This window comes from Trichomonas vaginalis, chromosome I, assembly GCF_026262505.1.
Source record: "Trichomonas vaginalis G3 chromosome I, whole genome shotgun sequence".
NCBI classification, from domain to species: Eukaryota; Parabasalia; order Trichomonadida; family Trichomonadidae; genus Trichomonas; species Trichomonas vaginalis.
In genome coordinates this window covers 8,909,060-8,921,692 of record NC_067203.1, presented here as the reverse complement: position 1 = coordinate 8,921,692, position 12,633 = coordinate 8,909,060, and the positions used below count along the sequence as shown (strand labels likewise).

Genomic DNA, 12,633 nt, shown 5'->3' with positions numbered 1-12,633 from the left:
TAAATTTTTATTTTTATCATAAATGAATACCCCACAAGCTCAAAATTTACCACGAATCATAACAAGGGAGGAAATGATAAAAATGATGCAAGAACATGTTAAAAATAACAAACCACTTAAACTGAGAAAATGTGGTTATGCAGTAATGATGGAAAGAGAGATGTTGTCGAAGAGGAATAAAAATTAAATTTGGATTGAGTTTAAAAATTCATCTTTATTAAATTCATCTCTTCCAATCAATTTATTTATTCTATTAAATTCTTTTATTTTTGCTTCACTCAGTTTAAGGATTGAACGGTAAGTTTCTAATTTTTCGATTATTTCTTCATCGTTTTCAACCCCACCACATTGTGGCTTCTTTTTGTAATAGCATATTTTTGATTTAATTCTGTTTAGTTTCTTTTTATATTCATCGTCTGGACTCTTGACTGCTTCGTTGTCACTCATTTCTTACGAAATAAAAAATTAAATATTATTTAAATATAATGGAGTAATAAAATAAATCGGAATTTCTATTAATTTATTGTCAACTTCAACTAATGCATTGCCGTTAATATATCTAACAAATTCAGCTATTGTGTCAAATCTTCGTCTTCTTTTTGTCATTGATTTATCAGTTTTTCCATAATCGAGATGAATCAAAACTTTATCCCCTTGTTTAAAATTCATGAACCCCGAATTAATTTGTTCACGTTTAACATCATTCAACCTTTCCATTTGCTTTCTAATATATTCCCATTCTTTTGAAATATCATTTTTCATTTCCACTGGTTTCATGTTAATAGTTCTATGCCATGTATTATTGTAATAATATACTAACTGCTGTATGATGGAGTCATGATTTCCATCCCAGTATATCTGACCGTTAACCCCTAACGCATCTCTAAGAGTTCTCATTACTGCATCAACTATTTTATTATGAAACGTATATGGAGAGGATGAGAAGTAAAAATTAATTTGTGGGAAATAATGAGTCATAGCTGCCTGAAATCCTTTATCACCATCACCCCTGATATTATCTACTCTTTCATGATCTAGTAAGTATTGTATAGCTCTTCTTGTTTCCTGTTCTGTTTTCCCTTTCACCGGAATGCAATATAAATATCTAGTGTTAATGTTAATGGCAAATAAATAAGTAATATTTCCTTTTGAATATTCCAGATGATCGATTTCGTATGAATAAGGTGAAGGTGCAAATGATGGACGACTAAATTTTTCCTTTTAACGGTTGAATTTTCGGGTCAATTGGTTTATTTAATATCTTGAAACCCTTTTTAAAATCTTTTTGTTTCTTTAATGTTTGAAATGGATATAATAAAGTGAATGATGAAGGATTAACTGAAGGAGGAGGAGGTACTGTTTGGGGTTTTGGTGTTGCAAGTGGTTTAATTTTATCTGCTTTGATTTTGGATTTCATTCCTTCCTTCATTAATTCTGGATGTATTCTATTCATTTGTTTTAAATATGCTGTATATAAAGGTTTGATATACTTTCCCGCTTCGAGTTTATGTTGAAGGATGAATTCCAAAAGTTGATCTTCATTTAAAAGTCGGGCTGAATGTGGTTTAACTAATGAATCATAAATTAAAGCTTGTGCTTCATTTATGAGCTGCTGAACCTGGGTGTTTTGCACCTTTTGTTTTTGTTCCTTTGGTTTTTGTGGCTCAGGATTATATAATTTATATAATTCATCAATATCTTCTTCTGTTAATACTTTATTTTTGAAATCTTTCAACTGTTTAAGTTGTGATTTACTTTTTCCCTTTGAATATTTTCCTTCTTTAATGTTCTCTCTTAAACGTTTAATTATTTTATCATGATATTTCAAAACTGCATTTTTATAATACCGATAGTATTCACCCATATCATCACCTGTAATTGTTTCATCATATTTTTGGAGATATGATTTTAATTCATAATAACTAAGAAAATTTTGATTAAATACTAAATCATCAATTAAATTTTTTAAATCTGCGCTATTCATTTATATAAAAATAAAATCAATGTTTAAGGGTGCCCACCTCTTTGTCTCTTCTATGGCATTTCATTAAATAAATGGCATACAACATCCATTTTCACAACATACAGCCTTAGTGTGTGCTCCTGTTAATGCAGTCTTACCAATTGTTAAGCGAGTCATTGACCCATTTTTAAGTTGTAAATTAATATTTTGACCATCAAATATCACTTTATCATTTATTATATCCAAATAATTTTTAGGTGTTAATTGCTTATTTTGTCGTAAACTAACACCTTTCATTTTTTGTGCAATCTTTTTGAAGGAGTCTTCATCAATCATTCCGTTGAATGATGTATAACACTTAGGACATAAAGCAACCATGTTATCTCCTTGTTTCTCAATTGCTAAACCCAATAACTTCTTCTCATGTGCTTTTTCTTCAGCTTTATTCTTTAATTTAGGTTTAAATTTCTCATCAAAACAGAAGAAATCAAATGGTTTTTAATAAAATGGTTTTTATCATAAAATTGTTTATCAGTAACAATTGCTTGAAATGCTTGAGTGTTAGGAAGATTTGGATCGCCAGCGATTGCCCAATAAGATGAATCAGTATCACCTTCAATGAAATGAAAACGATTAAGATTCATGCATTTATACATAAAATCATAAATGAAAAAAATACCAGTATTTTGCGTTATCTAAAGTGAAGAATGCCTCTTGTAAACATGTTTCACATCTATAAAATCTATCTTTAAGCATCAGTTGATATGTATCCTCACCTATTTCTCTTATGTTTTTAAACTTATTTGACATACATGCAACGCGTGACTTCTGTGCATTCATTATTTTAGTCTTTGCGTAATTTTGTGTATTCATTGCATCGTAACCATATGATCCATTAAGCGAAATCTTGCAAAATAAACTTTTTCCTTTATTTCCTTCTAATTCAGCCTTTTGTCTTTCGTTCATAAATTTGTTCGCAAATTCATTAAAACAAGTGTTTTTCGTGAATGTTAAAATTGATTGAATATCATCAATGATAAAATGAAATCTGTCGATTAGATACCAAAGATAATAAGAAGAAAATGGTTGATATTGGTTGTGTGTTGATGCTAACTGAGTTAATTTCTCTGTTTCTGGTCAACTGGTAAATTGTTTGATTTCATGTAATTATACATAAAACTGCCAATTGTTTTTTCATCTGTGATAATATCAAAGTTTCTTATTATCGGTAAAAAGTTTATGTAATCATTAATGTATTTTTCATCAATGTGACCCTTTACTTCAGCCACGAATAAAGTATTTTTCTTCTTAATAATTCCCAGTGCTTTTGCTTTCTTTGTTGCTGTATCACAAATGATAACACCATTCAATCTTCCCGGCATATACATTTTATGGTCAGTATATTGAATGAAATCATGAGGATTAGATGAAAATGATGAAGGATATAATGAATTAAAATCAACACCAACGAAATGAGTCATAATGTTGGTGGTGTCCTCATTTGATACAGTTTTAGTTTCTGGATTATATGAAAGTTTATTAATGTGTGTGATTCCTTTAAGATTTACTCTATGTTGAACATTTGATAGACCACCAGTAATTCCATTACGGAGGATGTGATACGCTTCCACTGAATCTAAAGTCATTGGTAAATTATTTTTTAATGCATAATTTCTTAAATTGATTCTTAAACGTTGAACATCTTCATCTTTATTTGATTTTACGACATTGCAATAACAACACATTAACTGACAATTTTCTTTAGTATGTGGTTTTTCATTATCGATTCTATCCAATGTTGGTTTATTTGCATATGTAAACGCTTTACCACACATTTTACATTTAGATGAAAGGATTAAATCGTGATAGTATTGAAAATCATCCATTGAAACATTATTTTTGTATCTCTTTCTGCTTTTCATCTTGTTTCTTATATGATTCAATTTTATATTTCCAATACTTTTTCGTTAATTCAAAACTTGATTCCACATTTTCTTCTTCTGGATATGTTTCGTTAGGATTAAAGTCTTTATATGCTAAAGCGTAACGAATCATTGATGCATTCGATGATAATGAAAGATTATGAGCATGTCAATTTTATAAACAAATGTTTCTTCAATAATTTTATCAATTGGGTCAATCATAATTTCAACGTCTTTATTGCAATAATGAATAAAATATTCTAATCTATTCTTAAAATTTTTAGCATCATTGAGATATATTTGATAATCTGAATCGGATATAGTTTCTTGTGTTAATGCTGAATAAAATGAATCTTGAGTGAATGGTTCCTTTTTATATAATTCTTCTTCGTAATTTCCCATGTGATGAATTGATAAGGGAAAAAGGATTTAACACGTGTTTATTGTTTCCGAAATCTTGAGTGAATTGGTCTAATGTCCACCCGCTATATAATTTCTGATGTCAATAAATCTCAATTCATATGGACAGTTTGTTTTCTTTACTATGACTTGCTTAAATTGAGAAGAAGAACCCAGCATTGATTTTATCTTCCATTTTGCAGTATTTAAATCACGAAGAATTAAATTTAAATCAAACTTTCCCGAATTAAAACCTATGATATTCACTTTATTAAATTCTTCATCTAAAAGCTCTTTCATTGCTTCCTTCTGTTTTTCATTTAATGTATGGGACAAAGTCCCCGCCGTTTGGTCCGTTTGCGGCTTCATTAATTCTTCATATTGTTCAATATTTGATTTAGCAACTAATGAACAGGTTGAAAATAAAAACTCAATCCAATCAGAGATGAACGAATCACTTGATGTTAAGCAAAAATTCCTTGTATATGTTTTATCGTTTAATTTAACCGTTGATGATACCATAAATGGTTTTAAGTAAGCGTTCAAAGTTGCACACTCAGAAAGTAGAAGTTCTTCTTTAGTCTCTAATGTTTCGAAGTCAAAAGTAATATAATATCTTGTTGGTTTATAATATTCCTGCAAATTATGTGCTAATAGCCATGATATATCTTCTGTTTCGTGATATGTGGTGCATATGGTTGTTGTGTGTTTTGCAATTGAACGTCTTGAATTAATCTACCATTATTTTCTTTACATTTCTCACAATGTTTTAAAAATCTTCTTTGGTTTTTCCTTTCTGGGTCATCACGGATAGAATAAACTTCTTCTTTGCAAAAGGACAAACTTTATATCCTGTGAGTGCTTCAACGTCTGTTATTCTGTCAGCGTGAAGTTTTCCACATGGACTCTGTGTTAATAAAATATTTACTGTTTCAAATTCTGGATCTATCATTATTGATTCCACTAATGGAAAGTCTACCTTGTTAATGTCTACGTCTTCTGGTTGAGGGTCACAATAATAGAAATCAATATTAACGTTTAACATTCTTGCTAACCTCTCACTTTCTGATGAAATGTCAAACCTTCATATGCATCTATGGCTTCATTTAAATAACTTCTACGAGTTTTAGGATTAACACCATCAGGAATGTTATAGAAGCGTTTAAATAACCTTCTACCTTCTGCTCTAATTTGATTATCATTCATTTTAGCCGTTCCGTTTTTGTTCATTTATGTAAGAATAAAAATTAAAAAATAAAAATAAAGTTTATTTTTTTAAAGTCTGAGACTCAGAGAGTCCAGGGCTAAAGTCCATAAAATGAATTAAGAACACATAAATTTTTATCATCTGCGACGGACGAATACATTTTAATTTACTCAAGAATGCGTACCCTGATACATTAAATCTAATTCCTGTCTTATTTAATTTCACAACTTTGAAAAGGAATGTGTGAATAGCTATGAAATGATGACGAGATGATTTATGTGTTGCTTCCATTTTTTCTGAAATAAATGAATAAATATAATGTTTATAAGTTTTCATATCTTTTATGTTCTTAATAACGAATGGAATAGATCTTTCCACTTCGTCCTCCTTCGGAGCTGTTCTTTCATATGAAACATCAACGGTATCTTCAACAATGAAACCACAATCACATAAAATTTTATATGTACCAATTGTTTCTTTTGATATTTTATCTAACAAATCAAAAACTTTATCAACACCTGTACATTTATTTAAATAATAATTTGTGTAAATATCATGGTCTTCTTTCTTAATCGTATTTGTTGCATATGTCACGTTTTTCAGTGCTTTTTTGAATTTTTCAGAATCAAGAGGAGGTGAAAGTAATATACATGGATAATCTCCATCGTCAATAAATTGTAACTTATGTTTATGAATAAATTTTGTGCCTTCTTCTGAAAGTGTTTCGTCAATATCACCATCTAATAAATTTTTAGTAGATTCCAAAAAGTAATTTTTATATCTTTCCTCATGTGATTTTTGAACTTCTGATTCTGAAGCTGGGATATTCATTAAATCCTCTACTTCATTTTCAGCATTTCTTAATTCTTTAATTTTTTCATCTATTTCATCTCTTAATTGTTCCAATTTCTCAATCTCATCGTTATAATATTCATCTTGTTTAATTTTTTCTTCAAAATATTCAGGAGGTGTTTCAAGGCTCTCTGAGCCCAGGTCCTCTGGACCATAAAGAGGAATATTCTCCTGTTTTTCAACTTTTTTGGGATATAAATATCTCATTATAGCCTTTTTAGTAATTGGTCCGTTATATTTAAATTCATTCAACAATCTAGAAAACTCTTTCACATTCTGCATATATGTTGGATAAGAACCGTCTCCAAAATTTTCTAAAATATTTTCTAATTCTGAATTAGTGAACTTTAAAGATTTCAATGAATTAGTTGTTATACTCATTTATTATAAAATAAAAGATAAAAAATATTTTTGATTAATAAGGAATTAATTTCATTTTATGTCTTATAATGTGCGCATATGTATTTAAAAGGCATTCATTGAATTGCTTTTCAATCTCTTTCTTTTTTTCATCTTCGAATATTATATCATTTTCATGTTCGAAGCTTGTAAGTTTGTTATCTTCAAATATTATATTAGTTTCATATATCAAATTATGATATCGGTCATATTCTTTTAAGTGATAAATAAATACAAAATTTACGGTTCCTTTAATTTTAAATTCAAAATTAATTTTACAACAGCTTTGTGGATCAATTAGTAAATCAATCAAATAATGTTCAAAATCAGATATTATTCTTTTTCCATACATTTTATATTAAATAAAAAATTGACACCATATTTGGAATCTATGCAAAAATATATTCTTTTTATTAATGGTAATATAGGAATTGTAGGAATAAAAACTTTTTATAAATTATTCATAAATTTTTAAAATCTGCTATTCAGAAGTATGTTCAAAAATCATTCAATTATGTGAGAATTCTTACGATTACAAAAAAGGTCACACAACCCTCCCTCATATACTACTAATAAAAGCAATGATTTATCTGTACATTCAATACCAAATAGCTATTAACAATGAGAATTGCGTGTGATATTATTTGGCCGCATAATCTCATTTTTTTGACAAAAAATTTTTGGATCGATTCAATTCAGTATTTATATAAAAAATGACTCAAGAAATGCCAGATCCACCACCAAAATACTGGGAAAGGCTCAGTGATACAGATAAACTAATGTATGTATCACTTCGGGCTTCTCTTTCAAGTCCAAATTGCAAAAATCGAAGAAATAAAAGTGCAGAGACTTTTAGAGAAATCATTGATTCTTTGAAAACTTACGTTATTCGAGGTGATGCAGATGATAAAAATCGCGCTTTAGTATGTGGTATTTATTGGCTAAAAGATTCTATCGCAATCAACACCCGCCAATTGATTAAAATTCTTTCAAAATGCAAGTCTTCAATCAATGGTTCTTTCCAACAGTTAGGTTATGGTACAATTCCTGCAGGAGCCGATTCTTGCAGTGAATTAATCAAAGCGTTCCCCGAACTAAAGAATAATTTCGCTGAACTTCGACAGTGGACTATCAGACAGTTGATTTCAGCTACGCCAAATCCTTCAAAACTTGCAGAATTCATACAAAGAACATATCAAGTGCAAAACATCCCCTACTGCACTCCACAGCCATTACAGCCTCAGGTTGAGCAAAAAAAAGAGATAATCCCGAATAATTCATCTCAATATTATTCCGCACCTCCTCCCGAATACATAGAGCCTCCAAAGCAAGTAGAGCCGATTCAGGAGCAGCCACAGAGTCCCCAACCTGAAATTGATAGCTATACTTTTGAGAATGATGACATTTCTAATTTTATGTGGAATAATGATATGAATTTCTAATGTTTTATAAATATTTCTATCATGTATTGTAAATATTTGATATAGTTTGAATTTATATTTTTTCGGAAAATTAAATGCAAGTTAATATCACTCTAAAAGGATGAATCCTTTTTGTTCAGTCATGTTATATTTTGGTGATTTGAATAACTTCTAATTCAAGCAGAAATTAATAATTCATATTCTCTAATTCAGTTAAGGTGACTATTTGAGTTGGATATTACCCTTATTCAACCTATTATATTTGTCTGTCATATAGATCACATAAAACAATATAAAAAAATGAAAATGAAAAAAATCAAATTATGTTTTTAAAATTTAATATTAATTGATAAACTTCTTCGAACATAATGCTAAATATCAAAATAGAATGTAAATTTTACCTGTATACTAATTGAATTCTTTACTGAAGCTCTTCAACGTACTTGTTAAGAGTGTCAACATCAGCGCCAACAATGGTTCTGATTTCCTTGAATTCGCCACCCTTCTTGAAGAACTTGAATTGTGGAACTACTTCAACTTTGAAATGTTCAGCAAGATCAGCTGATTCATCGACGTTAGCCTTAAGGAATGTAACCTTTGGGTACTTGTCGGCAATGGATGGGAGGATCTTGCCGATTTGCTTGCATGGTCCGCACCAATCAGCAAAGAAATCAACAACAACAAGGCCATCCTTCTTGTTAACATAGGCTTTAAGGGCATCAACGTTACCTTCGAAGTGTTCAAGAGCGAAGCGGGAGAATGAGGATATTGAAGAGAGCATTGCTTCAATAAAAATGAACAAGTGGGTCAATTCACCATTCAATTCCGAAAATTTTTCCTAAATGTTAGTCACCGTTACGGTTTTTTTTTTTTTGGGGCTCGCAAGCTCGCCCCCAAAGAAAAAACCGTAACGGTGAGCTCACATTTCGGCATAGTTTAAGTCTAGGTTTTGCATTTTAAAATGTTTGTTACCTTATCTTCTTTCAAAAAGTGGCAAAAATTTGTTTGAAATTTGAAAAAGATATTTTTATTTGCATAAATGACATTCAACTAAGCTGTAGCATGATTCTTTTGCATGCTCTAGTTTTTTTCTCAGTTCAATCTCCTTCCATACTCTTGCTTGTACCAGTAAGATCGCACCAAAATTCTCAAAAATTAAGATCTCCAAATTTTATGTCCAACTCCAATTATCAAACGCCCTCATTAACGCCACTCATAGCCATCTTTCATGCATGAGAAATCGTTATTAGAAGATTTTTTACGGCTAATTATCTGATTCAATTCAGATCAATACTCAAAGCCCCATTATTTATTTATAAATCCTTGTTTGTCGCCTATGCGAATAAAAATTCTTTTTATATTTTAAACAATTTTTTTTCACTTTGGAAGGAGAAAGGTGACTAACATTTTAAAAATGCAAAAACCGACTAAACTATTTGTAAATTTTATATGATCGGTGTTTTACAGTAACTCAAAAAAGGAATACCATACATAACGGAAAGAGTATTACTTGATTATCCAAACCATAAATCTTGAAAAATGAAAAGTGGAATATTCCAAAAAGTGACACATCAAACTATCATTTTCCCTTCACTTATCATAATTGAAATCAATTTCAATAATTTGATATCGTAGGATTCATATTGTAGTTTTCGATTTTCTGATTCAACATTCAAATTTGTTGTTTAAGGTTGATTTTCAATGATACTTCAGGCCCGTAGGAAGTAATCTGAATTTAAAAATTTATGAAAAGATATATAATAAGAGTTTAATTCTGACCGTAATTCCTTTGCGATGATAACTTTAATATGAATTCTGAGTACGTTTATTTACTTTAGGAAATTATGAAGACGCCTCCATTTACAGGTAATTATCATTTTCATTGATATTTGCTCCATATGAAATAAGAAGTTTGGCTGTTTCTTTGCTATTATTTATTGCTGCAGCATGAAGAGCGGTTTTTCCATGTTTATTTTTTTCATTGATATTTGCACCATGTGAAATAAGAAGTTTTGTGATCTCTTCACTATTATTTTCTGCGGCAATATGAAGTGCGGTTCGTCCATCATTATCTTTTTCATTAATATTTGCACCATGTGAAATAAGAAGTTCGGCTGTTTCTTTACTAATATAATATGCTGCACTATGAAGAGCAGTGTCTCCCATATTATCTTTTTCATTGATATTTGCACCATGTGAAATAAGAAGCTCGGCTGTTTCTTTACTATTATTTTTTGCTGCACTATGAAGAGCAGTGTCTCCCATATTATCTTTTTCATTGATATTTGCACCATGTGAAATAAGAAGTTCGGCTGTTTCTTTTCTATTATTTTTTGCTGCACTATGAAGAGCAGTGTCTCCCATATTATCTTTTTCATTGATATTTGCACCATGTGAAATAAGAACTTCTGCAGTTTCTGTACTATTATGTTCTGCTGCAATATGAAGTGCGGTTCGTCCATCATTATCTTTTTCATTGATATTTGCACCATGTGAAATAAGAAGCTCGGCTGTTTCTTTACTATTATATTCTGCTGCAAAATGAAGTGCGGTTCGTCCATCATTATCTTTTTCATTGATATTTGCACCATGTGAAATAAGAAGTTCGGCTGTTTCTTTACTATTATATTCTGCTGCAAAATGAAGTGCGGTTCGTCCATCATTATCTTTTTCATTAATATTTGCACCATGTGAAATAAGAAGTTCGGCTGTTTCTTTACTAATATAATATGCTGCACTATGAAGAGCAGTGTCTCCCATATTATCTTTTTCATTGATATTTGCACCATGTGAAATAAGAAGCTCGGCTGTTTCTTTACTATTATTTTTTGCTGCACTATGAAGAGCAGTGTCTCCCATATTATCTTTTTCATTGATATTTGCACCATGTGAAATAAGAAGTTCGGCTGTTTCTTTTCTATTATTTTTTGCTGCACTATGAAGAGCAGTGTCTCCCATATTATCTTTTTCATTGATATTTGCACCATGTGAAATAAGAAGTTCGGCTGTTTCTTTACTATTTTTTCTTGCTGCATAATGAAGAGCGGTTTTTCCATCTTTATCTTTTTCATTGATATTTGCACCATGTGAAATAAGAACTTCAGCTGTTTCTTTACTATTATTTTTTGCTGCATAATGAAGAGCTGTTGCTTCATTATTATCTTTTTCATTGATATTTGCTCCATGTGAAATAAGAAGTTCAGTTGTTTCGTTATTATTATTTTTTGCTGCAAAATGAAGAGCGGTTTTTCCATTTTTATCTTTTTCATTGATATTTGATTCGTGTGAAATACATTCATCATCTCCTTCATTATTGTTGACTATAATTTGATTGTATGACTCAAGTAATAATCTGCAAATATTAGAATTTTGTGCTTTACTTGCAAAATAAATAATTCCATATTTAGTGTGATTATGTTTGTTAGAAAATGTATTGTTTTTGAAAATATCTATTGTTTGCGGAAATGCAGCACCCCATGGAAAGATGTAATATTTGTTCCTTTTGAATAGAAGAAATACAGCATTAAGGTTTTGATATCTGATGATATCTTCATAAATGGATGTATATTTTTCATCATGCATCAAATTCGTTTCTTTTTCCCATTTCCAATGCTCACCGTATAAATCATCAAGCTCGAATATCTCTCTATCTAAAACATATTCAAGCAATTCGTGATTGTGTGCCCGTATAATGCTTCTGAGACAATCAATATCCATTTTATTTTCTTTCATGCATTCGTTGATGATGTCTTGATTTCCTCCAATTACTGAGTAGATACGACACCTTTCAGTTATTTCACTGATTTGGTTCGAAATCAAGAAATAAAAAATGTTAACAGATCCAAAGTAGGCACATGCCTCAATTAGTGATAACTCTGCAAAATAACCATGATTGTAAGCATTGTTCCTGAAATTAGGAATTTGGAGAAAAATGCCACCCGATATTGAATTTTGAGTTAAGTATTCTTTGAACTTATCAATTTGATCATGCATAACTATAAATTTAATCGAACCCTCCGTTTCAAAATGATAATACGATACTTCGGTGAGATCAGCCCCGAGCTGTTTGAGTATTTTGAAGTAATTCGCTCCGGATGCATATTTGTATCTAATTGCCTCATGAATTAACTTTGTAAGTTGCTTGATTGAAAGTTGATACTTCGAAATCAAAGTATTTGTAATTATACTGCACATATCTTCGACAGGTTCATTAGATTCTATGTGGAAGAGCTTTTCAAGCGCCCCTATAAAATCCGCATATTGTTTAGAATAGTCAGAACTCATAATGAAAAAAAAACTTTGACTAGTCAAAAATCTAGAATTTTTTTTTTGAAAGAAAAATAATACAGTCACCTGAAAAAAAACCTGTCGAAGAAACGATAGAAACGTAGTGCATATCTTCCTTTTGGGAAATAAACCTGTTGACTAAAATTTACTTTTAAATAGAGACTGTATACCAAAATAAATGTT

The 12,633-nt window shown here is 30.2% G+C and overlaps 5 protein-coding genes and 2 pseudogenes across 7 annotated transcripts, besides 1 other annotated feature; 1 reads left to right on the top strand and 6 right to left on the bottom strand.

Moving 5' to 3' along the window:
- Positions 1-7,094: part of a mobile genetic element that runs on past the window's edge.
- On the bottom strand, positions 184-447 carry TVAGG3_0954740 (uncharacterized protein; the record flags this gene model as incomplete). Its single annotated transcript, XM_001302481.1, has 1 exon — positions 184-447. The coding sequence occupies one exon, from the start codon at positions 445-447 to the stop codon at positions 184-186; it is 264 nt and encodes an 87-aa protein (XP_001302482.1).
- Positions 466-1,984, bottom strand: TVAGG3_0954730 (annotated as a pseudogene). Its single transcript has one exon. A coding segment is annotated over exon 1 (1,519 nt).
- Positions 2,763-3,609, bottom strand: TVAGG3_0954720 (annotated as a pseudogene). The gene has a single exon. A coding segment is annotated over exon 1 (847 nt).
- Positions 5,589-6,724, bottom strand: TVAGG3_0954710 (uncharacterized protein; the record flags this gene model as incomplete). The annotated part of the gene is made up of 1 exon (XM_051253321.1): positions 5,589-6,724. A coding segment is annotated over one exon (1,136 nt), but the record flags the coding sequence as incomplete, so codon positions are not given.
- Positions 7,095-7,455: 361 nt separating the features above from the next.
- Positions 7,456-8,184, top strand: TVAGG3_0954690 (transcription-initiator DNA-binding domain ibd family; the record flags this gene model as incomplete). Its single annotated transcript, XM_001302480.1, has 1 exon — positions 7,456-8,184. One exon carries the CDS (start codon positions 7,456-7,458, stop codon positions 8,182-8,184), a length of 729 nt encoding a protein of 242 aa, XP_001302481.1.
- A 309-nt stretch (positions 8,185-8,493) lies between these two features.
- On the bottom strand, positions 8,494-8,944 carry TVAGG3_0954680 (cell redox homeostasis; the record flags this gene model as incomplete). The annotated part of the gene is made up of 1 exon (XM_001302479.2): positions 8,585-8,944. The coding sequence occupies one exon, from the start codon at positions 8,942-8,944 to the stop codon at positions 8,585-8,587; it is 360 nt and encodes a 119-aa protein (XP_001302480.1).
- Positions 8,945-9,751: 807 nt separating this feature from the next.
- On the bottom strand, positions 9,752-12,447 carry TVAGG3_0954670 (cyclin-dependent kinase inhibitor 2C-related family; the record flags this gene model as incomplete). The annotated part of the gene is made up of 1 exon (XM_001302478.1): positions 10,024-12,447. One exon carries the CDS (start codon positions 12,445-12,447, stop codon positions 10,024-10,026), a length of 2,424 nt encoding a protein of 807 aa, XP_001302479.1.
- Between the last annotated feature and the right edge of the window lie 186 nt (positions 12,448-12,633).